General features: G+C 40.8%; 1 protein-coding gene across 19 annotated transcripts in view; it reads left to right on the top strand.

Moving 5' to 3' along the window:
• Window positions 1-24,549, top strand: part of DTNA (dystrobrevin alpha) — a 231,605-nt gene that overhangs the window by 140,987 nt on the left and 66,069 nt on the right. For all 19 annotated transcript variants that reach the window (XM_054815374.1, XM_054815372.1, XM_054815388.1 and 16 more), the window contains one exon: window positions 17,600-17,813. In XM_054815374.1, the coding sequence (XP_054671349.1) occupies window positions 17,600-17,813 (214 nt within the window). The remainder of the gene's footprint in view (window positions 1-17,599; window positions 17,814-24,549) is intronic.

Below are 24,549 nucleotides of genomic sequence, written 5' to 3'. Positions count from 1 at the left end.
AATCACAGTGTCTGGTACTTGTAGTAAAAGGAAAGGATATGAAAGTCTTGATTCCACACTGGAAATGATGCCATGACCTTTGTGTTATCCACTGGCTGAGGAAGTCAACAAGACATCCAGGTTCAACTTTCTCTTCTGCATGACAAAATATGCACTGATCTTACATATCCAAAAAAGTTCCCTAAACACCAAGCTAGAGGATATTCAGAAGTGTTCCAATCTGTCCTGTTGATGCTTAACCACTGAATCTAGATGCTAATTGATTTAGGAACTGACAACTACTTCTCTTTACTTAAATGAGACCTCTTGCCACCATAGTATAAAGCCATTCTTTCTTTGACTCAGCAAGTATTTATTTTCTCTAAAGTGGAATGGCGTGTACAAGAAATGCTCAATGGTGGTATCCTCATTGTGCAAGAATCTCATGAGGATCCCTGCCGTGGCACAGGGCATTCATTCTCAATATCCTGCCTTTTCCTTCTCAAGGACTGTATATAGCCTGTGCAATTTTGTGCTTGCCCCTCATCCTTTTTTTCTCAGAATGACCATCAGAAACAGAGCCAGCAAATTATCATGATTACAGAATTGTTTAGATTAAATAACTTAATCCTTCATCACTGTAGGTTTCCATGGGTAGTGTTCTCTTTGGTTTGTGTCATGATTTTCCTTCCATTTTGGAAGCCGTAAAGTACAAGATAGATTCAGGCTGGGTCACAGAGCAATCAAATTGAATGACAAGCAATGTTGCCTACTCAAGAAGTGCAAAAGGTCTGCTTGGCTGCAATTTGAAACATTTATTTCCTGGGAAAACAATCTGCCTCTTGAATTTGTGATCATGGCATTCTCATATTCTTCCAAACCCTCAGTGATCAGTCTTCTAATGAGATTTGCTTTAAAATCCTGTAATTTGGGGGGGAAAAACACATTTTCAGTTCTTAGTTTTATTCTTCTCTGACCACCTTGAATATTCATTATTATTAGTAGTATTATTAGTATTATTAAAATATAAAGGCTGAAAATTTTAGTTCTGTTCTTTGTTTTCTATTTTAACAGAAGCTGAGACCCATAGTCATTCATATGACTCCAAGAGAAATAGCTTTTAAAAAAAGCAAAAGAAAAAGCACTCTATATTACAAGAGTCATGATACCATTGTGTAAGTTACTAATTTGGGTATGTTGCAGTACTTGAATAATGGAAAGAAAGATGAGTTAATGATTTTAAAAACTTTTTTGTTCCTTTGTCTTTACCAGCAACTTAGAGACTAAATGCTCCTGGAACTGCTAGTACCGTTCCATATGGGTTTCCAGGCAACTATGGGGAAAGGACGCATATATTATACATTCTGCATTATGCATCAATTATTTAATCAAAAGTTCAAAAGGGCTTGATTTAGCATGTTCCCTGCAGACAAATCCTTCATAAGGATTTTAGTCTGTAAGTGTTCACTCACAGCACAATATCCTGAAAATGGGTTCAGATTTTCTTTTCTTTTCCTTTTAACTGTAAAAGTTTATTAATACACTTGACAGATCATAATAGCGGTTAGAGAGCTGACATGTCACCTGCATATTTGGCATGTTCACTGAGGGACTACTATTCAGACTTTTCTTCAATGTTAGCACAAAGTAGGCTGTTGCTACCTAAAGGGTTTATGGTATCTCAGATGTCCCCGAGTATTTGCTCATAAAGACTACCACTGCAAGTCTGTCTGGTACAAGATTGATACAAGAACTATCAGTGGACATTTGGAATTCATTTAAATGTCAAAAAGAGTGAACCAGACAAGGCTATATATCTTAAACTCTCCCATTTTCATTTACTTAGAGATGGATTTTTCAAACATACCCATGATTCCAAGTGGCTCCTGTTAAAAAATGAGTTGCAGAAGTTTGTCAGCTAGTATTATTTTGTCCTTTACAGAGGAAAATGACTGAATTGGCTTCCTTTGAGTCAGAAGTTGACAGGCACATAGACTCGGCCACGTCCCAAGCATACCTACGCGCTGCCCTCTGCTACACGGGCGGCTCAGCCCTGCCTTGATGCAGACAGCTTTTGTAATTGGATCATAGCTGAAAATCATTTCTTACCGACTTCCTGAACTCTGCTGTAACTGCCATTCACTGTGCTATTTCTGATGGTTTTTCTGGTGCAGGTTTAAGGTTGGACAGTCTGTTCAGTTCCCCACTGATGTCTCAGAACATCTGCTGTTGGTAACAGGCGCCAGTCACCTTTAGTCTGGCAGGCTTGTGATGAGTAACCCCAAACCAGAAAGTTTGTGCATCTTATTTCACAGCAGTCCTCCTAATGAACACTTCAGACAAAAGAAAATAAGTGATTATTAGCTTAGTACTCTTCTAGATAGTCTAAAAATTGCAAAATATATGCACATATACAGTCTTATGCAAACAAACTGATACCGTGGTGATAACAGGATCGCCATATATTCTGAGGGATGCTGCGTCTTCACGTGAGAGCTTTTTCTTCTTTCACCCTCTTGGTTTTTCCCCTCAAACTGTAACTGTGTTTTTGTCTCCTCCTTCATCATTTCCTTGTCCCTTCTTCAGCGTCATGTCATTATCTGTGGCATTTGCTTTATCTCTGACTTCTCTGCAACCCTCATTCTCTTGGCTGCTCTCTCCGTTCCTGTTATCCTCTTGGCTCTAAGCACCTTTCTCCAGGCAAAGCCTCTCTTACACTTCAGCCTTTGTTCCCTTTCCCTGGGCTGTTCTGGGCTGTCCCGTTTGGGTATTTTGCTGGGCCTGGCCTGTTGTCACACGAGCATCTCCATAACATGCCAGAGTGTATTAAGCAGTGTGACTTAATGCCTGTCACATGTTGGTCATTCTGTTTGGTTTTTGCCATATTTATGTGAAAAAGGGGAAAAAAAGGAAGAAGTCTTCCTTGGAGCAGGTATCAGTGAGTTTGGTGATCACGGTCCTTTGTTCCTATGGAGCTTCAGTCCGTCATCTTGAACCAGCCCTGCCTCCATTCTGGACTGAAAGCAGTAAGTCTTGACAAGTCATACATGAGCTCAGTCCATAGGTGCTTTCTGTAGACAGTAAAGGACTGTTTGATGTCCTTGCAGAAAATAGTTTTCATAAGAAGATAAGCCACAGCGTTTTGCACTGTGTGTTGTAGCATTGCATTCAAAGTGTCCTTCTTCATTGCATCTGCTGAGCTGGGATTTTTGCTGAGGAGCTTTTGTCTTTTCCTGATTTTGATGCTCTGGAGAATGAGTAGGCACCTCGCAGCTTTCCTCCACCTTAACCACAGTCTGCACCATCTTCCTGCCTGAACAGTGATCTCTGTTGCAGTCTCCCGTAGATGGTCCAAACTGCCTCCAGCGTTTCCTTGTTCCCTTTCAGTGTCAGACTCCAGTAAATTTTACAAATAAAACTTCAGATTTATTCTCAGCAAATTATGGGCTTCTTCAGGGTGAAGACAGCAAATAGTCCACAGTAGGACAGTCAGGCTGTCATAATGGTTAGTATAGTTCTCTCCTGTAATTCCCAGAGTGTTTTTTAACGTGTTCATTTGTTTTCAGAGTTACATTAAAAGTCAGTCTGTGTACCTCTAGCAATACAGATCAACTTCATAAGACCCAGAATATTCAAAGAGAAGTTTAGCTTAACTGTTACCTCGTATTTTTACCCCCCCCCCCCAGCTGCACCTAGGATTATTTTCTATAAGTCTTGGTGGAAGATTTCATACAGCATGTATCTGGTGTACTAGGATAAATTGTGAGAACAGAAAATGTTGGCCATAAAAATAATTTCCTGCTTTTATAAGTGTGAAGAGACTGCACAATATGATGTCCTCAGTGTGCATTAATACAGTTCTGGGACTCTACACAATGAACGTTCAGCTTCCTGGTGTTAATGTTTGTGATATACAGTGGTTTTATGGATTTCCTTGTGCTTAATTAAGGTATTTCTAGGCTGAATTCAGACTGAATTATGTCTGTGATATTGTTGTTGGCTGCAATGGATTTCTAGCAGGGTATTTGTGAGCAGTGTTTGGCCCTATACTGTGCAAAGTGTGGGGTAATTCCAGGAGAAGTTGTGTGTATGCTCAGCCTTTCCTTTGGTCCATGTGGATGAATAGATGCCTGTCTCCTTTCCTGACAGAAAGTAAATGGAAAGTAACTCTGCTGAACTCACTGACATTACTATGGCACAACGGAAGGAATCGGTCTCTCGGTGTATATTGTTTGAGGAGGTTGAACTCAATTTCTGATAAATGAAGCTGACACTAGTATCATACTGCATCTCTTGTAAAGGTGCTGATCTTCCCCAAGTTTAATTTTCCACATTTCATTCATCTATATTTTGCCTTGAAACTCTTGTTTTGTCTTGGATTTGCAGGATATCTTTAAGGATTGCATGTGTAAAATAAAGGATGACAGATAAGTCACCACGTACATTGAGACTCTTACTCCATCTAGGGGCCCTGACAACATCATTAAAGAGCTTCTGTCACACAGAGAAGGAAGGATAGGTGTGTGGGACTGCACCTCAGTCCCATTCGTCTGTCATTGTGCATTCCACAGTCTTTCTCATTGTTGCTGATTGTTGAGCTAAGTTTGTGTCAACTGGAGCTTTTCTCTTTTTCTTGACCTATTCCTCATACCTGTTTCCTTAAGAGATGTGAAGTTTTAGTGCATGATATTGCAAATTGCTGCAATGGGAGCCGCTGCAGTTGCCTCCTGGTACTGGCGTTCTGGTTACTGAGCAAATCAGCCGAGGAACCAGAGCACGGTGCGGCTCTTGCAGAAGACATTGCTTTGAACATGAGTAATGGCAGGACAACAAATATGGAAAGATGGTGGGAACATAAAGCCAGAGTTTAGTCAAATATTCTCTACAGTTTGTCTGAATGAGACAATATCTACTCAAATGAATTTGATACCAAAAAAATAAAAGGCTCTTCTAGATACCAGGATCCATCTCTCCCTAACTCAAAGCTGATTATAGCTCAGATCCTGAAAGATTTTGGGGTAAATAAATCTTGTTGTTTTCAGTGTAACAGATCTTTAAATACCTATGAAAGCTTCAACCTATGGCAGTAATTAGCACCTCCATTACCAATCTCAGCAAAAGGTTAAATAAGAGTCTGAACTGTCCTTATGACCAAATGATGCCTTTTCACCAAAGTCCTGCATGTCACATGAATGTCCTATTTCATAGGAATACTCTCACTCCCCAACAGCTGAGATTGATATTGGGATTTTGTCCCAGAAGCCCTCTGAATTGACCCAAACTCTTCAGGAGAGAGAAGCATGTGCCATCACTCTAGCATGTCTCTTCTGTTCTGGGGGTGAAAAATGCGATTCTGGTATCAGGCATTACCCAAGCATTAAGTTCAGCATTAAGTATTTCTCTACTTATTTTTAATAGATTAAAAAGTTACAGGCCAAATTCAGTCCACATCACATAAGAAATTATTTAAATTAATAAAATAAGGATCAACTTAAGAATATGCATATATGTGAAATATTACATCTTTTAAATTCAAGGAAATACACGATTCATGTTTCATTAGGATTCTGTACGTTGTGTTGCTGTTTATGGTCTTGCAAATGCTAAATCATTTAAAAAAAAATTACAGAAGACAAAATAACCATGGATCAAACTCTGAAAAACAGGAGATTGGCCAAGGAGAGTTTTTGTCTTCGAGCAGTTCTAAATATACAATATGTGCTCATTCTTTTTTGTTGACCTTTGTGATAGGACTGAACCTTAAAGGTTGAAAATGTAATCTCAGCTTGTTTTCCATAGCCATGAGGGAAGAAATTGTTCTGAAGTACTGTTAAATTGTGTATTCTCTTGTCACCACAAGCTACTTTTTAAAGAGATTGGGGATAATATCCTATATCCTTAGAGCTGGTAACACTTACTACTTCAAAATTAATGAAAAATATAAATAACCCAATTTGTTAACATTTGCATTTGCTTTACACTTGCTTTTTGCTTTCAACAGTGCCAAAGCAAGCTGTAGTCTTCTGGTGGCTTGGGGAAGTTTTTTGGGGGGATAGAGGGAGCTGGTAGCAGTTGTATCAAAGGAAAAAACCTGAAGTTGTTTAAGAAAGATGTAGTATTAGTCAGACTTGGCACTTGAAGAAACATACTTCTGGAGAAGATTTTATCACTGTAGTAAGAACATTCAACATGAAGAACATTCCATCTCACGGCTTTGGTATCATTTGCCTCTCACATGTGACCGCCTGTATGGGACATCCACACCGCCAGATCTCCAAGCACATCACCTTTATTCAACCAAATACATAGACAAGGCCGTTGTCTGGAGAGAGCGGTGGGGATGCGCAGCCTTTGATTTGTGTTAGCTCTCTTGACACTGTGCCAGTAGAGAGTTAAAATGTTACAGCAAATGTGTGCTGCATTTACTAAAATACACCCAGTAGTGCCATCCTGTGGTCAGGACTGCAGCTTCCAGAAAGCTTGTACACCCTGTCCCGCCTGTTCTCTAAAAGCTGTTCTGTCTGGGGTTGTTACACACAATCTGAGTTGTGCCAGGCTTTGAATTACGGTTTTGTTCTCATATGTTCAGTCATTTCTGAACGTCTAGTTTAATCTGCTAAATAGGAGGGCTGGAATGTGGTGGGGTTTTTTTCCTCTGGAAACCTTTTTTTGAAAGTCTCCATAGTTCGGTTTCTGTCACCAGATCTTAAACAGAGATGATACTTTGCAAATCAACTCCAGATACAGTATCACCTGGCCCTAGAGATTTTTTTTGCCACCTTTTGGGAGTGCAGAAGCTTTTTCCTAATAGATTGTTTGCTGTAATATAGTACAGAATAGTTCTGTTAATTAAAAATTTGAAATGCTGTAATTTTACTAATTGAAATATGAACTCAGATCTAAGGCAAATTGACCTTCTTTTAAGAGAAATGAGAAAGCTCTTGTGTATCATCTGTATTTACCGACCAAGTTTTGTTACGTCCATCCCCATGAATTCTTTGGCTAATTTAAAGCCGCCATTTGCAAAACCCGTGTGAAGGAACTACTTAGTCAGACTGAGGCCTGATCGTGCAATGGCTTAAATAAAGCCTTTCTCATTAAAATAGTATTGTGGCGAGATAGCAAGAATAATAGAGATACCTAATCTAGGAATACCATTGTCTGGTTGGGGAGGGGATTTATAGTTTCTGGCTATGGAATACGAGTAGCAACAGATCTGCTATTTACATGTTGGTCTTTAATTCATAAATATTTTTAAGTCTTAAAACAGAAAAATTATGTATAATCAATGATTTATTAGCACTTCTGCGACTTCTTAGTGACAGTGCAGATTTTTGAGTGGTCTTTCCTGGTTGTCGTCAAAATACTAAGACGCTTAGAGTTAGATTTTTTTTTATTATTTTATTTTATATATGTCATACTTCATTCAGCATTTCGAATAAATTATTTCAAAGTGTGTTTAAAAAAAAGGAAATGCTTTTCCAGCATCTGGGTGACAAGTAGATGACAGTAGTTTCCCAGCCCAGCACTGCGGGGTGTATCGCCCACCGCTCCCTTTTGCGGAATCGACTGTCATTAGGTGCTGGTCCTTGGGGAGAATGATGGCCTCCTCTGCCACCCACAAAGAGCCCTTCAGGCTTCGCTTAAATATAGGTGAGGCAAAATAGGCAGGAAATGACAGCAGGGAGAGAAGGAACTTTTACTGAAAATTAATGTAAAAGAGAGGAGTTTTACTGGAGATCTTCACATACTCTTACACCTTGGTGGATTTGTCAGGTACCACATTAAAAGTAAAAAGGCCACATTTCAGTGTATTGTTATCCTAATGGTTATTCCTCATTAGTAGCACTTGGCCAAGTTGACAGACACTTCCAACAGGCCACGTTTGTTTAATGTGCTGTAGAGATCAGAGTCTTGGAATGTTTTAGAATAACTCATTTTTCCTTCTGGGCAGAATAGTAGGTGAGGATACAAGGATGTGAGCCCAGCTATGTGGACAAGAGAACCTTTGAAACTTTTCCCCAAAATTTTCAGTGCCTTAGTTGTATACATCACGTCCTGCAGATTTCCAGATGCCCAGCAGCCGGGTTTGGCAGCCACTCAGAAATGTCTCCTGTGCATGCAGCATGCAGCTGGCCTGCACGTGCACAGAGAGCCAAGCTCCTGCTGGGTGGGACATGGCCTGTGCAGACTGATAGCCTTCCTCCAGCTTCTCGCTGGGCCAGGTGTGCATACCACACACCTGTGCACTCTCACAGCACAGGCAAAGAGGTAAGGAGGAAGAGGAGCGCATGGAGCTGACGGGACTAAATGAAACCATGACCTTGCTCTGAGATCCCTTGGCATTCAAAGGAAAGCTTGAGGGAATGTTTCAGTATGCAGAGTGCTGTGAACACCCTCGTACACCTCACACAAAATCTCTTGAGGATATGGAGGACTCTTCCCCAAGCATTCGAGGGGCCTCAGGGCACGTTCTGTGGTTTTTTGTTTATTGTGTGAGTCCAAAAAAGGGACTTGGAGCACAGCTTACTTGAGCAAATGTTTTTAGAGAAAAATCAGTGGGGCAACACTGATTCCTCTCCAGCAAGGGAGCAACTATTTTTGCAGTAAAAGTTAATGACTCGACAAGGACATCACAGAATCACTGAGGCTGGCAGGGACCTCAGGAGAGAGCAGGGTCAGCTAGAACAGGTTCCTCAGGGCTGTGTCCAGTTTGGGTTTGAGTATCTTCAAGGATGGAAACTCCACGGCCTCTCTGGGCAACCTGTCACAGTGTTTGACAACCCTCACAGGGAAAAAAAATTTCTTATGTTTAAATGCTTTCCTGTATTTTGATTTGTGCCCATTTCCTTCTGTCTTTTCACTATCCTTTCCCTGAGAAGAGTTTGGCTCCATCTTCTTTACTCCCTTGCACCAGATGTTTATACACATTTACAAAGTCCCCCTGAGCCTTCTGTCCTCCAGGCTGAACAGTCCCGGCTCTCTCAGCCTCTCCCTATATGGCAGTTTCTCCAGTCATCCCTTCATCATCTTCATGACCCTTTGCTGGACTTTGGACCCAGTGCTCCAGATGTGTCATCAGTGCTGAGTAGAAGGGAAGGATCATCTCCCTCCACCCGCTTGCAACACAGTACCCAATGCAGCCCAGGAGTACGCTGGCCTTTTTTGCTGAAAAGGCCTATTGCTGGTTGGCACCCAGCCTGTACTGGTACATGGGGTTATTAATTTTCACATTTAGGACTTTATATTTCCATTTGTTGCACTTCATGAGGTTCCCATCAGCCTATTTCTCCAGCTTGTTGAGGTCCCTCTGAATGGCAGCCCAGCCCTCTGGTGCATCAGTCACTCTTCCCAAGTTTTGTATTGGCTGCAAACTTGCTGAGGGTACACTGTGTCCCATCATCCAAGTCATTAATGGAGGTGTTATACAGTTTTGGCCCCAGTATCAAGCCTGGGGGTATACCACTAGTGACTGGCCTTGTTCCGTGAGCTAGTCATTTCATTGTGGAAGGCAAAGAGGTTGATCAAGCATGATGTTCCTGTGATAAATCCATGCTGACTGCTCCAGATCACCTTCATGTTCTTAATATGCTTGGAAATTCCAGGATGATTCACTCCTTCGCCTTTCCAGGGACTGAAATGAGGTTTTAGTTCACTGGATCCTTCTTCTTGCTCTTCTTGGAAATAGGAGCGACAGTGGCTTTCTCACAGCCCTCAGGAATCTCCCTTGGTTGCCACAAGCATTCAAAGACAGTCCGGTGGCCTTGCACTGACATCAGCCAGCTCCCTCAGCCCTCGTGGGTGCACTCCCCATCAGGTCCTACGGACTTGATTATGCCAGTCTGTTTAAACATCCCCTAACTGGATCCTCCTCCACCAAGGTTGTCTTCCTTGCTCAACTGTCCCACTTGTTGCAGGGGCCTTCGTCTTGAAGACAAAGCTTACAAGTAAGCCTTGCCAAATTCAATTCCAGGTGGGGAGTCTTTAAAAAGACTTTGATTTTTGTGAAGAAAGAAGTAAATCTTGTCTGTGGTTACTCTTGGTTATCAATATATCATCCTCTTACAACTTTACATGCTATTGTACAGGTCTAATACACACATCTCTAAAAATTAAAGCATTTTGAGATCAGAATAACATGGCAGTAAATATTGTGAATATTTTGTTAAATTCTTCTTTACGGTTGTAGTATTTACTCACCAATCACTGCATCTACAAAACCCAGAAATTAAGTGAAATAGCAAGAAGATGCAGTGAAATACATTTTGACATTAACACATTCAAATATGTGCTGACAAGCTGTAAGTCCACCAGTCTTGCTTTTGGAAAACAGCGGTGACCGGCCCAAGAGCTGTTGATGGCATGCAGAGCATTCAGAAGTGGCCCAACACACACCAAGCTCGTTAGATCGGGTGCCCAGCTATGCTGGAAATCACTGGGCTGTATGAACTGTGTCTGGCAGCAGAGGTCGGCAAGGGAGGTAGACGAGGAGCCGGAGAGACATGGGAGCAGGAATAGGAACGTATAGGACATTTCCAGGTACAGATCGAGCGCAGGTTCAGATATTTGGGCAATGAGTAGCCTAGGTGTGCCAGGCCGTGTAGGGTGACAGCTGTCACCGGACGTACCCAGCCAAAGCACTGGGTACCTCATTTTTAGCCCTGAGCAGAAGCAACACCCTGGTACAGTTTCTTTTTCATGTATTTTGGCACCAGAGAGCGGAAAAGATTGCAAGCCGTTATAGCTGGCACGGCGATCTGCATGGTGGTGGGATGTGCAGATAAAGCTTTTGGTGGTCATGTTACAGGTGGCTGATTTGAGGGGCAGCTTGGCCACAAACAGGTGTAATTTAGAGAGAAAACACGCCTGGCTCAGTCCTCCATTACCCTCCTGGCAGCAGGAGAGAGGGAGCCAAAGAGAAGGAGTGAGTGGCTTCCCAGGGCTTCATAGCAATGACGATGACAAATGGCTCCAATACCCTGATTTGTGATGGGTTCATAGATTCTAATCAAAAAAAGAAGAATTGTCTGACATATTTTATAATATTTTTAGGATTGTTAGACAAGGAAGCATAAATCTTTCCCTTTTAATGAAATCCGCCTGAAATACCTGACATACATTCAAGTGCCATTGATTTCAAATGACAGTACTAGTATGTTTGAACTCAAGCATGTCTGTAAGAGCTTTGCTGGACTAAAATGAAATATATATTAGAATTTTGGAAATAATTTAAATTAATACTTCTTTAAAAGTTTTGCCTGTATTTACCAACAAAGGAAAATCTATCAAGGAGGAATTTTGCCCTAACTATCAAATGGGCATGTTTAACCTGGATTTAGTTAGACCTACTGTATGTTAAGTAAATTTGCATTGATTATTAAAGGCCTAATTTAGTCACTTTCCTTGTTTGACTAAATGTAATCTCCTCTTCCATGTTCATTTAGTAATGAATAGAAAGATAACATTGTAGAGTTCGTGGTTCAGGTGGAATAGAAAAAATACAGTAGAATAGATGAGGATTTTTGCATAAGTAGATCCATTTAATGATAAGAAAGCTTAAGCACAGATTGGTTTTAATTATTATTTTTTTTACTACTCAGAAGATAAACTGCCACTACAGATTTTTTTATGCTTGCTTAGGGCAACATCATTTCTTGGCAAGTGATGTTTGAAGTAATCTGCTTCCTTTGAGATTAGTGATATATCCAAGATTATCTATATCTCACAGCCTTTCCATAATTCTAAATAAATTGCAGGATAGAAAGACTTCTTTTTTTCACTGCATAAATAAATTTTAATTCCTTTGCTTTGAGCTGAAAAAAAATGTGTTGTCCATCTCTTCTCTCACATTTTGGCTATTAAGATACCTTTATCTACCAAACAGAAAATTACTAGTTGCAAGTAAATTAAAGTTAGTAGTTACAATGAATGAAAAACACATTGGTTTCCTGCTAATGAAGAAACTAAAAAATCCTTGAAGAAAAGAGGGGGATCCAGATCAATAAAATTGACACATGCATTTATAGTAAGCAACATAATTTTGTCCTAAATTCTGTTTTCTCCAAATGTATCCAGAGTATACCTCTTCCACAAATGAACCTGTTGACAGAGTTGTAGGTGATGGAATTCTGCACTGTAACTACTAATTGTTCCTTTTCATCATCAAAGTAGTAAAAGGCAATAGGAAAAGACATTCTGAACACAGGTAAAGGCAGAAGGGCAGGATGAAAAAGTCAGGGGTGTCTGAAAACTTTTTACTTTGAGGAAAATAGAGAATTCCTTTCAAAGTGAGCCAGCCGTCTTTCATTCACCCTTACATCCTGCAGTGATCAATTCAGTTACAATGTGCTGGCAACAGGCACTCTCCAAATGTTGTTTTAACAGGTGAAGGAAATAACATTTGTTATTTTCAGGCATTTATCTTAATTCTCTGCAGTTCAGCCAGGGTCTCCTCAGAGTATGTGTTTGTTGGTAACGATTGCTGTGGAGTGAACAGCAGCCACCCGTAATGCTGCTCATCTGCATCGACCCACTTCTGTCCGGGTACTGAACTTTATTTACATTGACTAATCATTATCTGTCACGGAACATGCTCATATATGAAACCCTCTGTGACAGTGTTTAAATATTACTTAATCTCATAAAAGTTAAATTAGCAGACCATGTTTGCCATAGAATATCTAATAATGCAGATGGTTATCTTACCTGTGACTTTAGAAATCACTTAACAGAAAATCTAAGGGGAAATGTATAGTTTAGCAATTGCTCATGGAAATCATTACATTTTTTCAGACATCAGGCAAATGAAGGAAATCTTCTATACCTGGATAGCTGTGCTATTTAAAGAGTGCGATGCCTTTCCGAAGGGTCCGTGAAGATTGGCTGGGCTGCACAATTTTGGATTGCTTTATCCCACAGGGATGCTAGATAAAAGCAGCATTTACTCCTACTGCCTAGTGATCATCTGCTGACACTGAAGAAACAACTGACACATCTCTATAGCTTGGCAGATCCATGTCAGAAAGGGTATCTTTCTCATACTGAGGGGTAATTCCCTTTTCGGGGAAAATGTGGTTAAGGCAACAAAAGCAGCCACAACAATGAGAAGTTAAAACAAACTTGTGGAGTTTTACTTTGTTGAGGGAATGTAAGGCAGATTTTAGGAGAGAGAAAGCTCTCTTGCATCTGTAAGCTAGTTTGTTACGCTGCAAACTCTTGCTAGCATCATAGTACTACATAGAAATCAGATTCAGGTTTTATTGCACTACAGGTTGTGCAAATCAAGGAAGGAGATATGCCTTCTTCAGTGAGATTAAAACAATCTCGGGGATGGATGGATAGATAGATAGATAAAGAAATAAATGGACATAGCACGTATTATAGAAAATGGGTAGCAGAGAGGATGAACATGAAAATGAGAGGAATGTAAGCTTATGCAAAGTTTGCAAGGCTGACATTCTGTTATTGCGTTGAAAAGACTACAGATACCATATTAGCTGTAGGCATAAATTTCTAACAGTGCAAATGAATAGAGTGGAGCTTGCAGAGGCCTGTGTTTTACTCTGCGTTTTCCCAGAGTTAATATGTTGACTTGGCAGCATGATATAATATGTGAGAGTCTGCTTACTATGTGAGTAAACTTAAAAAAAATAGGATTTTAAGTGATCAGTAGGGCACTACACCCAGATGTATCTGTGCAAGGTTAAGCGATGCAGTGTAAGAGACTGTGACTATGACAGGATCTGGTAGCTGTTCATACAGATGAAAGTATTTATTGTTCATATTTTATATAAAACCTGAATTATTGTAGGCTATGTAGTATAACAGAAAAGTCATCTTTTCTTAATGTTTAAAGAGCAAGGTGTGGGATTCATCTCAGTTAGCTTTACCAGCTCTGAGGTTACATGTCTCATGTAAACTTGTCGCTTTAGGCTTTGTCTGTAGTCAATGAAGAAATATGGGCACCTTCAAAGCGCTGTTCATCCCATCCATCTCCAAACAGCTGCTTTAAGGTGCCTTTTTCTTTCACTGACATTAGAGGGAGCCTTGATCACCAGTTGACAGTAGACACCTAATTTTTGACATTTAAATTTAGGTGGGTGAATTCTTGTCCACAGGAACTGACTGAGTAAAGGCCAGAGACTTCAGCACAGCAGTCTAACAAACTCTCCTTGTGATTATGAGCGAGACATTTCAACAGATATTTTCCAAATTAGCAGATCTTGTTAAAAAGTCTGGCTCTTGTCCATCTTTCATTTCCTCCTCCAGGAAGTACTACTCTCCAGCCTTGGTACAAAGATTTGAAATTCATGAATAAAATGTAAAATAAAATGGTGCAGTAGGATTGCTGTTTATTCAGCTTCAAGTGGAACTTAAGTGTTTCTGAAAAAAAGCCTGAGTAAAATTATTTATAGTACAAATGCACAGCAGTTCCTTGAGACTAATATTTTATGGTGGGTGGGGGAGTTTTACTGCTGTGTAATTTCCAGTAAGTCATTTTCTTATTCTTGTGCCCTACCTTTCTGGCATACCAGTGAATATCAAGATAGCTTATGAGGCTTTCAGGTTAGAGTTAACACTAAAACCAATATTTTTCCCTCAGATGTGTTAGTGTACTGATATTATTAGTCCCACGTCTGCTAGCCTCTGGATATTTCCCTTAGCAGCACCATCATCAAAACCAACTCTGGATATGACTGTGTTATGAAAAATATAATATCAGTGGGAAAAAAACCACAACCAAAAATGTGAAAATCTGACAGCCACATAGTATCAGTACTAGATCATGTGTAGAATAAAGACACCAAGTCCCATTTCAGCCTCATTCCTTACACCAGCTGTTTTCCTCCATGCTCTCTTATTTAAGAGCTTTCCACTACTAGGCTATAGCAATCAAAGTTAAATTGCTGCATGAAATTCTCACTGTTAGGGAGTCTGGGTGTCTGGTTTATGCTCCCTGGATGTCCTTTTATCAGTGCTAGGGAAACCATCTCAGTTCCCCACCACTGCAGAAGTAAGCAAGCACGGTCAAAGCAACGGGGTTATTGCTATGTTCGTTCCTCCACACTGCTCAGGTGCAGAGCTGCTTGAAAGGTGCCCCAAGCAGCTCTGATGGCATGATTTGTTACCCTTTAAATTCCCCTTTTCCAGTACCGTGCTTTTTTCCTCTACCACGCTCGTGCACTCCCAGATAAACTGCCTATCCCTGTTTATTCTTTTCCCAGCTCCAGTGTTGCTGATTTTACATCCTTATTCAGTATTTATGATAGGGTTGCCCTAGTAATTTCTGCCTTGGTCAGCAGTGCTGTTAAGCTAGTACCCCTGTTTGTGCTGTTTCTCGGGTTGCTATCTTGTTAGTGTAGCCTCAAGTCCAGGTTAGCCACCTGCATATGCATTAGTGCCTTTTTTCTATTTGTCATGCCTGGTAATTTCTCACGTTGTTGTCTTGTTAGTGTAGCTGCAGTTCAGGTTTGACAGTTTGCACACATACCCTCGCACCCAGAAGCCAGCCTGGTGAAACTGCTGCTGGAAGCACCTTCTTCATCTGCTTGGTCTGAATTACCAGAGGCAGTCCTCATGGCCAGCGACAGCTAGACCTTGAGGGAAACATCATGCTTAACCTTCTGATTTCTACCTGCCCTTCCCCTCTTATTAAGGCCACAAAATAAATGCACATGTTCCAGCCTGTTGCTGCATCTTTTGGCATATTGCTCTGTATTTCTTCCTTGGCTGCCTTACAGTGATGACCCAGAGTGGGACATGCTCATTAACCCTTCTCTCCTGGACCAGACGATGTTCTGCTTTCTGGTGACTTCCATTCTCTGCCTAGTCCGGCCTCTGAGCCACGTGGAGAAGCTGCCCAGAAAGGGTCAGTTATTATGTGCAGGCTGTCTTCCTGGAGGTCATTCATCTCCCATTTACCTCTGTAGCACCTTGACACTGAAAACTGGTTGAATGGGAATGGCTGCATTAAAACGATCTGAGACCTATGCCAGATTTTTCATGGGGAAGGTGCTTTTCCCCCAGCTAGAAGACAAAAAGGAAGAGTTGAGAGAGGTTGTATGCTCCATCCACTCGGCTCAATTCAGGCCGATGCTCTGAAGACAACCTGCCAGCATACAAGGTCACCTATAGAAGTTTCTTTTCAATACAAAGGCCAAATAAATATTTAGGTGTCATGATGGAACTGCATCTTTCAGGTTTTCCCAATTATTTGCTAGGGAACAGCGGGAAGAAGTGGAAAAGTGCCTTGTCTAGTGCCCAAAGGAAGTAGTTGCTGCTGCTGTCACTGCTGACTTGTATGGTGTACCTTCCTCCTTGGGCTTACACATGCAGTAGCAGGGTGTTAGAGATTTTTTTTTTTCCCCGAGGTAGAAGAAAAGAAACCCAGTCATAGGGAAAAATTCTAGACTAAGTAAAACAACTGTATCTGGTTTCATTATCTATCTAGTATCGCCTTACGTTTCCCTGCCATCAGACCATCATGTCACATTGCAGTCTGAGACAGCACCTGCAAACCAAGCAAGTAAAAATATAATGATGAGGATTAGAATTAAATTTCTCTATCCACAAAAAAATTGCATCTCCTTCCACATATAGATGGCTCTTGATATGTCATAAGACAGTAGTTTCTCTGGTTAAAAAAAGAGAATCTGCAGCCTGAACCTCATGATTTGTTTCTTATTGACAGTTTAGTAGGACAGTAGATAATACTTAAGATAAAGAAAAGGGATGATTATTTGAGTTCAGGTTTGAACTAAATCCAAATTTTGAATGAGTGTGGGGTTTTTTATTTTTGGCATAGTCCACCACTTCTGGAAATGCCAATCTGCAGCAAGCCGACCACACTGCCACAATAGCAGTGCTAGGCAAACAAGATTTCTGTTTGGGTACAATATGAAGGGTGAGCAGAGATTGTCCTTTAAGCTGTCCTTGTAGGTAAAAACAGTCCCCATGAAATTCAGCATAGACTGGGACTTTATCAAAGAGAGAGATTTAACAAATCGTTTGGCAAATATATTTAGAAGACACGAAATACGACTTTGGGATCACTTCATTACGTGTTCTTTGTTTAAATGTAGCTTGTCTACCCTGACTCAATTACAGTTCTGTTTCTGTAAAATATTTTGCTTTCCATACAAATTGCTGAAAAGAATTTTCAAAATGTCAGTGCATGTTAAGCACTTAGTATTCGTAGGATCTTCTGAAAAGCCCATCTGCTATGCAAATTAATATCTAAGAGTAATTTCTGAATGGGGATTCATAGAGGCATGGTTCAGAAAAACAATTAGCTTATGTTTACCTTCCAGTGATTTCTTTTACTGACTTTTACTTGAATACTTTATACAATGAGGAATGATTTCCCGAGCTGAAGTTGTACTCATTACAACTAATAATATCAATATATTGTTTGCTTATTAATGGATTTGCATTGTATTTGCTCTTTCTTATTCCAAGTTCAATTCTCAGTGATGGAAAATACATTCATTCATTTAATTATTCATGAAGCATGTCCTGTGTGACTGTGTTATTCCCCACCCTGTGGGATGAGGTGACTTTTTTTTCTCAGTTGCTTTTGGGAGCGCATGTCCCTGCTGACTCTTCCTCTCCTGTTCCCTAGTGCACCTGGTGGACATCTGGAACGTGATAGAAGCCTTGCGGGAAAATGCACTGAACAACCTGGATCCCAACATCGAACTGAACGTGGCTCGCCTGGAAGCTGTGATTTCAACTATCTTCTACCAGCTCAACAAACGGATGCCAACGACCCACCAGATCAACGTGGAGCAATCCATCAGCTTGCTGCTCAACTTCTTGCTAGCAGCCTTTGATCCGTAAGTCTGCCTTTCTTCCGTCCTCTCCCGGCTGGTGAAAGGATTTTACTTGCTCCAGAAATGTCTTTGGAAAACAATTGAACAAGCTCAATTCTGACCCAAATAATGAGCATGTTAATAGTGCTAACTAGGGAGAGAACCTAAATTAAGGACCTCTGCTTTCCTTTCTGTCAAGCCAAATTCAGCACAACTGTGTTTTCATCCAGTTACTCAGACTTCTTCCAGTTTATATCAAAGAAGAATTATCTACAGAAACAAATTTACATCCACTTCTAATTTGCCTTGTTATTTATTGACACACCAGTGGCTGACACCACTGCAATGCCTCTGCAGCAGTGACATGGGTTAATAGCTCATTATTTTGAAAGAGCTCATTTTCCTGCAAGTTCTTGCAGCTGTAAGTAATTTTTTTTCCAGCTCATGCCAGTGCAGCATGATTTTGAGACCATGATAAAAATAGGATAAAAACCTAGTGGTGATGCTGAAATTCATGTTGTTTATTACTGCATGGGACCCATATTACAGAAGGGACAACTTTGAGACAGAGCAAGCCACTCACTTTAATGAGTACACGGTGTATACATATTAACATTTCTGAATCCATAGTCATCAACCTATACTGCAATATTTGCAGTTCTCAAAACTGAGTTATTGGAGAACAGTGGTTAAATCTGTCAGATGCAGATGACCTATTGCCTCTTTATGGCTTACATTTTGAAAATTCGCCAGCTGAAAGCATTGCCCATGACGCATTAAAATAAATATGCTGCCCCTCTCCCCCCTCCCTCTTACCCATCCTCTCACTTGAGAGCCCAGGTGCTGGATGCTGGGTACCATCGAGCACCTTTCGGAGCCAGACCGGCCGGCAGCTCAGTCGCCATGGCAACAGTGAGAAAAAGTAGATGTTCCACATGACAAGGCTGCACCCAACCTCTCCTCTGGCCCCTCCAAGGGGAAAAAAATACAAGACAATCCGTTGTGAAACCATAGCCTTCAGGAATATTTTTCTCCCCTCAAGGGCAGTAAAAGAAGGAACAGGCATTTTAATTTATACCATTGTGGCTGTGACAAGAGCACTAAAAGGACAACGAAAATGGCTGGACGCATACATTAGTGCATGCCGCAAGCAAACTGCTTCCCGGCTGGTAAACACAAGGAAAGACCCAGGATCTTGGAAGCAAGACCTGCAATAACGTGCTTGTTTTGTAGCTCGCTGTAACGGGTAGAGGTCTCAGCTAGACGTCAAGGCTACTTGCAGAGAGGAGGATTTTACTCTCCTGTAGGGAAACAGAGAATGTGCTTAAAGGGACAAGGTTTTGCTTTCCCTGAAAACATCCCATGTGCTGTGGGTCATGACCTATTTCTGGGCTCCCGTAAGGACCTCCTGGGGTTGAGGAGGCTGTGACCCTCACTCTATTCGCCAAGCAGCAGCTCAGACTGTCATGCTACCTCGAGCGGGGTGCACAAGATGCACTTCCTAGAAGGACAGAGACACGCGAAGGACCCCCAGGAAGAGGCTCCCAGCTCTGGGGTCTGAGACGGGGAATGGCTGCCTGTCACCCCATTTTAAGTGCGCCAAACATCTGGGATGAGGGTCAGGTGCAATCTGAGATATCAAAGGTCAGGCTTCATGGAGATCAGTGTCAGGTAGATTTCTCTTTAATGAGAGTCTGGACACCTATCACAGGTGTAGAAGCGTAAGTTAAGCATCTAATGTGCCCCACTGTTTAGTATGGCTCAGATTATTGAAATTTTGGGTCAGGTGTTGGTTTAGTGACCACTGATGGTCCAAATTTACATTTCTGGGAAACAGAGGGAGGGAGGTGGCTCTACATGCTAGAGGGACAGCGTGAGAGCTGCTGGGTCTAACTAGAGCTGAGGTCTCTGCTTCCCATGTGGCTCCTTTCCCTCCCTTCCTCTGCAGTGCAGCAGAAAGGTCCTTCAACAAGTAGAAGGAGGAACAAGATCTTTTCTTGTGGTCCCATGCTCAGAGGGAAGCAATGCATTGCATATAGAGGGAACAGGAGTGGAACTGTGAGGCAGGATGACGTCTTTTTCTTATTCTCCCCCATTTATAGAAACTGGACAGCTAAACTAAATTGCCTGCAGTCTTCTCTGATGAAGAGGGAGGCTTTACTAGGTGCATGAATCATACTGAAATCAGAACACTCACCCCCAAAATAATCCTGTTATCTTTGATCTGAGTTGACTCCTCTGTTTCTTAGCCTTGTATTTTAAGGAAACAGTTGGCCTGAAGAAATGCTACCCAAATTTCTAGGTGGCTACTGAGGAATTATTTTTCATGTTTATTAATAAATGTTAATATCATAGAATCATAGAATGGTTTGGGTTGGAAGGGACCTTTAAAGACCATCTAGTTCCACCCCCCCTACCATGAGCAGGGAAGATGATCACATTTGATTCTATGAATACAGACAACAACAAAAGAAACCAAATAACCCTAAAAAACCCAGAACAGCTTTCTAGGACCAGAACAGTGCACCAAGACCAAATAGCTCTTCAGTATAACTGGAAAGGCTGTTCTAAGTGATCATGGATGGTTTTGGTGTTTGTGGCTACGCAGAGCGAAGGCTGCTCCTGCTGTACTGTGGGCAGGTCCAGAAAAGGTTGTGCAGTTTCTCATGTGCTGTGTGAAATGCAAAGAAAGACAGAGAGAGGAGAAATGGAGTCTGCCACTTAACATATATGAAAGGACCACAAGGGACAAGTTCATGTGTGATTTAAAATCTAATAAGCCTACCACTGTCTCATTTATTTAGTTCTAGCCCCACGTATACTACGCTTGGCTGAAGTTCCTCCAAGCTTTAAACAGAGCTTCTTCCTTTGTCTATAGCCTACTCAAAACCTGGCAGGTTTCTCTGCCCTCTGGCAGGCCTGCAATACAGATGTCTTCTCAAGAGCTAGGACCTGGCTAGTAAAACTTAAGAGGAACCACAATGCAACACCGTGGCATGCGGGCCAGCTTGCCCACTGCCTGTGCTGAACTTTCATTCCAATTTTTTAATGATTTTTCATGGCCTTGGGGATTTGTTAGGCCTAGCAATAATTATATTTCCCTGCTGCTCAACCCTGAAGGGAGGAAAAAGTGGGAAAAAAATTATAGTGTATAAGATTTCACATGACACTGACTTCAGTGCTCTTCATGCTAAGCCAAAACCAAAGTGCAACCTTATAAAACTGCAAGTCAACAAAATCAAAATTCACAAACAGAAATGCTGCTCCAATTAATTTGCTGATAGTGTGTGAAAGCCAGCATCATGTGGTAGAGGACCCAGACAGACCAAACCCAGTGAGCACAATGAGGTGGTCAGACTTAAAAAATCTGGACAAAAACATGCCTGATTCATGTTTCTAACTGGATGTTAAAATTGGGCAATAGCTTTTGCTTCAAGGTCTAAGGCGATTAACTGGGTTCATGAAATAATAGCGTACTTCCTTTGCTGGCACACAAGTGCTATATAAAAAGATGACTAGTTCAAACCTCTCTGAAAAATTCATCCCAGGCCGGTGTCAAAACCTGCACAGACGGCTAGGTGGAATGTTAGCCTCATTCCATCGAGCCATTCCCAAAAAGACTCCTTTTAAATGAACTGTAAAGTATTCTGTGCTAGATCATCTTCAGCACTGACTCAGTATTGCAATACAGCTATTCCTGCAGTGAAGTTTAACTGACAGGATTATAGCTGATTTTTTTCTGTCCTTTGATTTACCTGTCCCACAAATGGAGCTGTGAGCTCTGGGCTATGGAACAGACCCAATCTGGCTGGAAGGGCTTGACTTCTACAAAGAAAAGATGAAATATTCATGCCTTCATTTAATCAAATGCAAATTTGAATCATATTGAGTTCAATACATAAAGGTGTTCATTGTCTGTTTTGGAAGCATAACTCCTTGCTCATCCATCTATTCAGAGGTGTGAAGTATTTAATTCCTTTTCTTTTCCGCCTTTGCTAATCATTGAAAGTTATTCAGGCCAGCTAGCTTTTACCAAGGACGTCCAGCAAAAAAATGCATTTCAGAGATTTGGTCATTATGCATTTTGCTTTCCTAAATGAAAGAATTTTGCTTGATTTGAATAAAATTTCCTCTCCGAAACCTGTTTGTGAGAATGGGAATTTTTAATTACAGCCTCTGACATTTCAGGATTGGCTGCCCTGATTAAGGTGGGCAGTAGGAGGCCTACAAGTAACTGAAGAAATTTTGTTACTTTTGGAAAACATAACTTAAAAGTGTTGGAGGAGTACCGCTTCATGCCTGGTTAATGAGAAGAATCATATTTTCTCAATGTCCATTTCATGGGACACATTTGCTGTTTCTAAGGTTGTGGTGTTATTTCTTTACAGCTTTCCCCACCGTATGGCTGTCTCAGTATGAGTATTGCTAGAGATCCTGACAAATGTCAGTGTCATCCATTTGGTACCGCTCTCCTTGCTGACCCAAAAGGCAAATTCAGGCCCTGGAGTTGGACTTGGCCTTGTATGGTGCATGGATTTTACCAGGCAGTCTGCGGGGCTTCCGTGCTCTGGGGAGAGGCTGTCTCTCTCTGCAGCCATGCATTTAAAGGGGAAACCTTTTGCTCTGCTCTGGTGTCTAAAAGCATGTATTTTTTTTTTCCCTTTTTTTCCCCAACCAGCAGAAGATAACCTTAAGCCCTGGCCATCATTCCCTTTCCTAAGTACTCCATCCTGTGTTGTTGCTAAGTGCACATCAGCTTCAATGTTTGCCTTTGCCATCGTTCATGGTGCTTTTCTGTAGGGATCTGAAAAGTAACCTCATTAAGAGAGGTGCTGTGTAAAATCAAAATATTTTCTGTCCTCTCCTATTTCCACTAGTAAAATTTCTATCATCTCTTTGCATTAGCCAGCCTAAAGCTTCTTTCAGGGAGCGCTGACTTCAATAGAGATCTGCACGCTGCTGTGAGCCACTGCCTCAGCATTTGCTTTTACGCAGCCAACACTGCGAGGCCCCGGTGCTGCCAGTCAAGGGCATCTGTAGTGCTTAGACATAGCTTGGGGCACTTCTGGATCCAAGTGATATTGGCAGTTCTTAGGCCCCATTATCCTGTCCGTTCATCAGTCAAATACATTTATATATGCATGTGTGTATATGTATGCATACACACACACACACACGTATATATTTGAAGGGCAAATTGAATTTATACTGGCTCTAGTGATGCTTTTATGAATACAAATGACCAATACAAAATACAGTGTCAAAACTAATCAACTCAAGCAGAGAGATTGAAAAGATAAATGAAATCTTTTCTTTTTCTGTTCCTCTGTTCCATAACCATTTGAGTATGGGAAAAGCTCTGGGCTGGAAAGCTGAAAGCCGAGTTGATATGTGTCTGCCATTCAAGAATATAATCCTTTTAGTAAATTTAACTAAACCTGCTGGAAAAGTAGTCTAAATCTGAAGCACTTCCACATGGGCGTTAGTTTTTCCTCTAGTTCTTCCACTGCTTCTTAATAGTGCCATTATTTCCACTTAGCATTTATTTTCCTTAAGTATAACAACTCTTTAAACAGTGCAGGAAAATCCCCAAAAGTCTAAAGGGTAGCATGCACAAAATGGCCAAATTCTAAGCCATAGCTGCAGCAGTGCTAGGTCCTGGTTTAAACAAAGTAGAATCCAGCCAACCAAGGATGGAAATAGAGAAGACTGGATGATGTTCTGAAATTCCTATAGTGTAATTTTAATCTTATAAAGCCAGTCAAAAAGAAGACAATGCAATGGAAAAGAAAATGCGCACAAAAGCCAGTGTTAACACAGTAAAGGTTTATTTCTTAAATACTGAAGTAGTGAATTTAATTCTTTTTGTCTACATCTCTGGTTGATTTTCTGACAAAAAGCAGAATTTAAATGCGTGTAAAGAATATTTAGAATTAATACTTAGAATCATGGCTTACACTGAGCTAGAACTAAATCCAGTTCACCAAACTGTAAAAATTATTAGCTAGCCGAGCTTAGGGAACTGACTCATTTTCTAAAGTCTGAATGACTTCATGAACATAGCAGTGAAGCATGTAGCATGTGAGTATACCATTCATGTATGTGTGTATATATATATGTATGTACATATGTATACATACTAGAGAGAAACACAGTCACGAGCTCTGTGTCCTTCCAGAATCAGTTTATCTTTTAGTTCTGATCAGACACAATTTTCTTCATTAGAATTATGAGTGACAATCAACAGAGTAATTTCATAAATATTGATAGGGAGAGCTAAATTTCTGTATATTCCTATTGCCGCTGCAGTTAGGCTATCTTATGTAAGACATAATTATACGTATTTTAACAGGAAATCCCTTATAAACATACTATTCCCTGACAGAGTAAAGACTGAAGGTCACAGAACCTCCACTTCCAAAAAATTACACAAAACTTTATTATCTGGTCCCAGCATTAGCCCTATCAGTAGAATTTAGAAGGAGACGGGTGCCATTTTGTAAAGCTCACAAATATTGGCTGGCATTGTCTCTTTTTTAAAGCATGATGACAATGTGTTCTCACTGATGTCATTAAACAGACATATAGGAAGCTATTAAGTAATGCTAAGGAGTTTGGATGACAAATAAAAATTGTTCCAGTGCAACTGTGGATTCTACCTGCCTTATAGTAAGACTAAAAATTCCACGAAAACCCACATGTTCCAACATTTGGATGCCAAAAAGATGAACATTAAAAAGCAGATGAACTTAAGAGTTCA

This window comes from Grus americana, chromosome 2, assembly GCF_028858705.1.
Source record: "Grus americana isolate bGruAme1 chromosome 2, bGruAme1.mat, whole genome shotgun sequence".
Taxonomy (NCBI): Eukaryota; Metazoa; Chordata; class Aves; order Gruiformes; family Gruidae; genus Grus; species Grus americana.
This window is presented reverse-complemented; position numbering and strand designations above follow the sequence as displayed.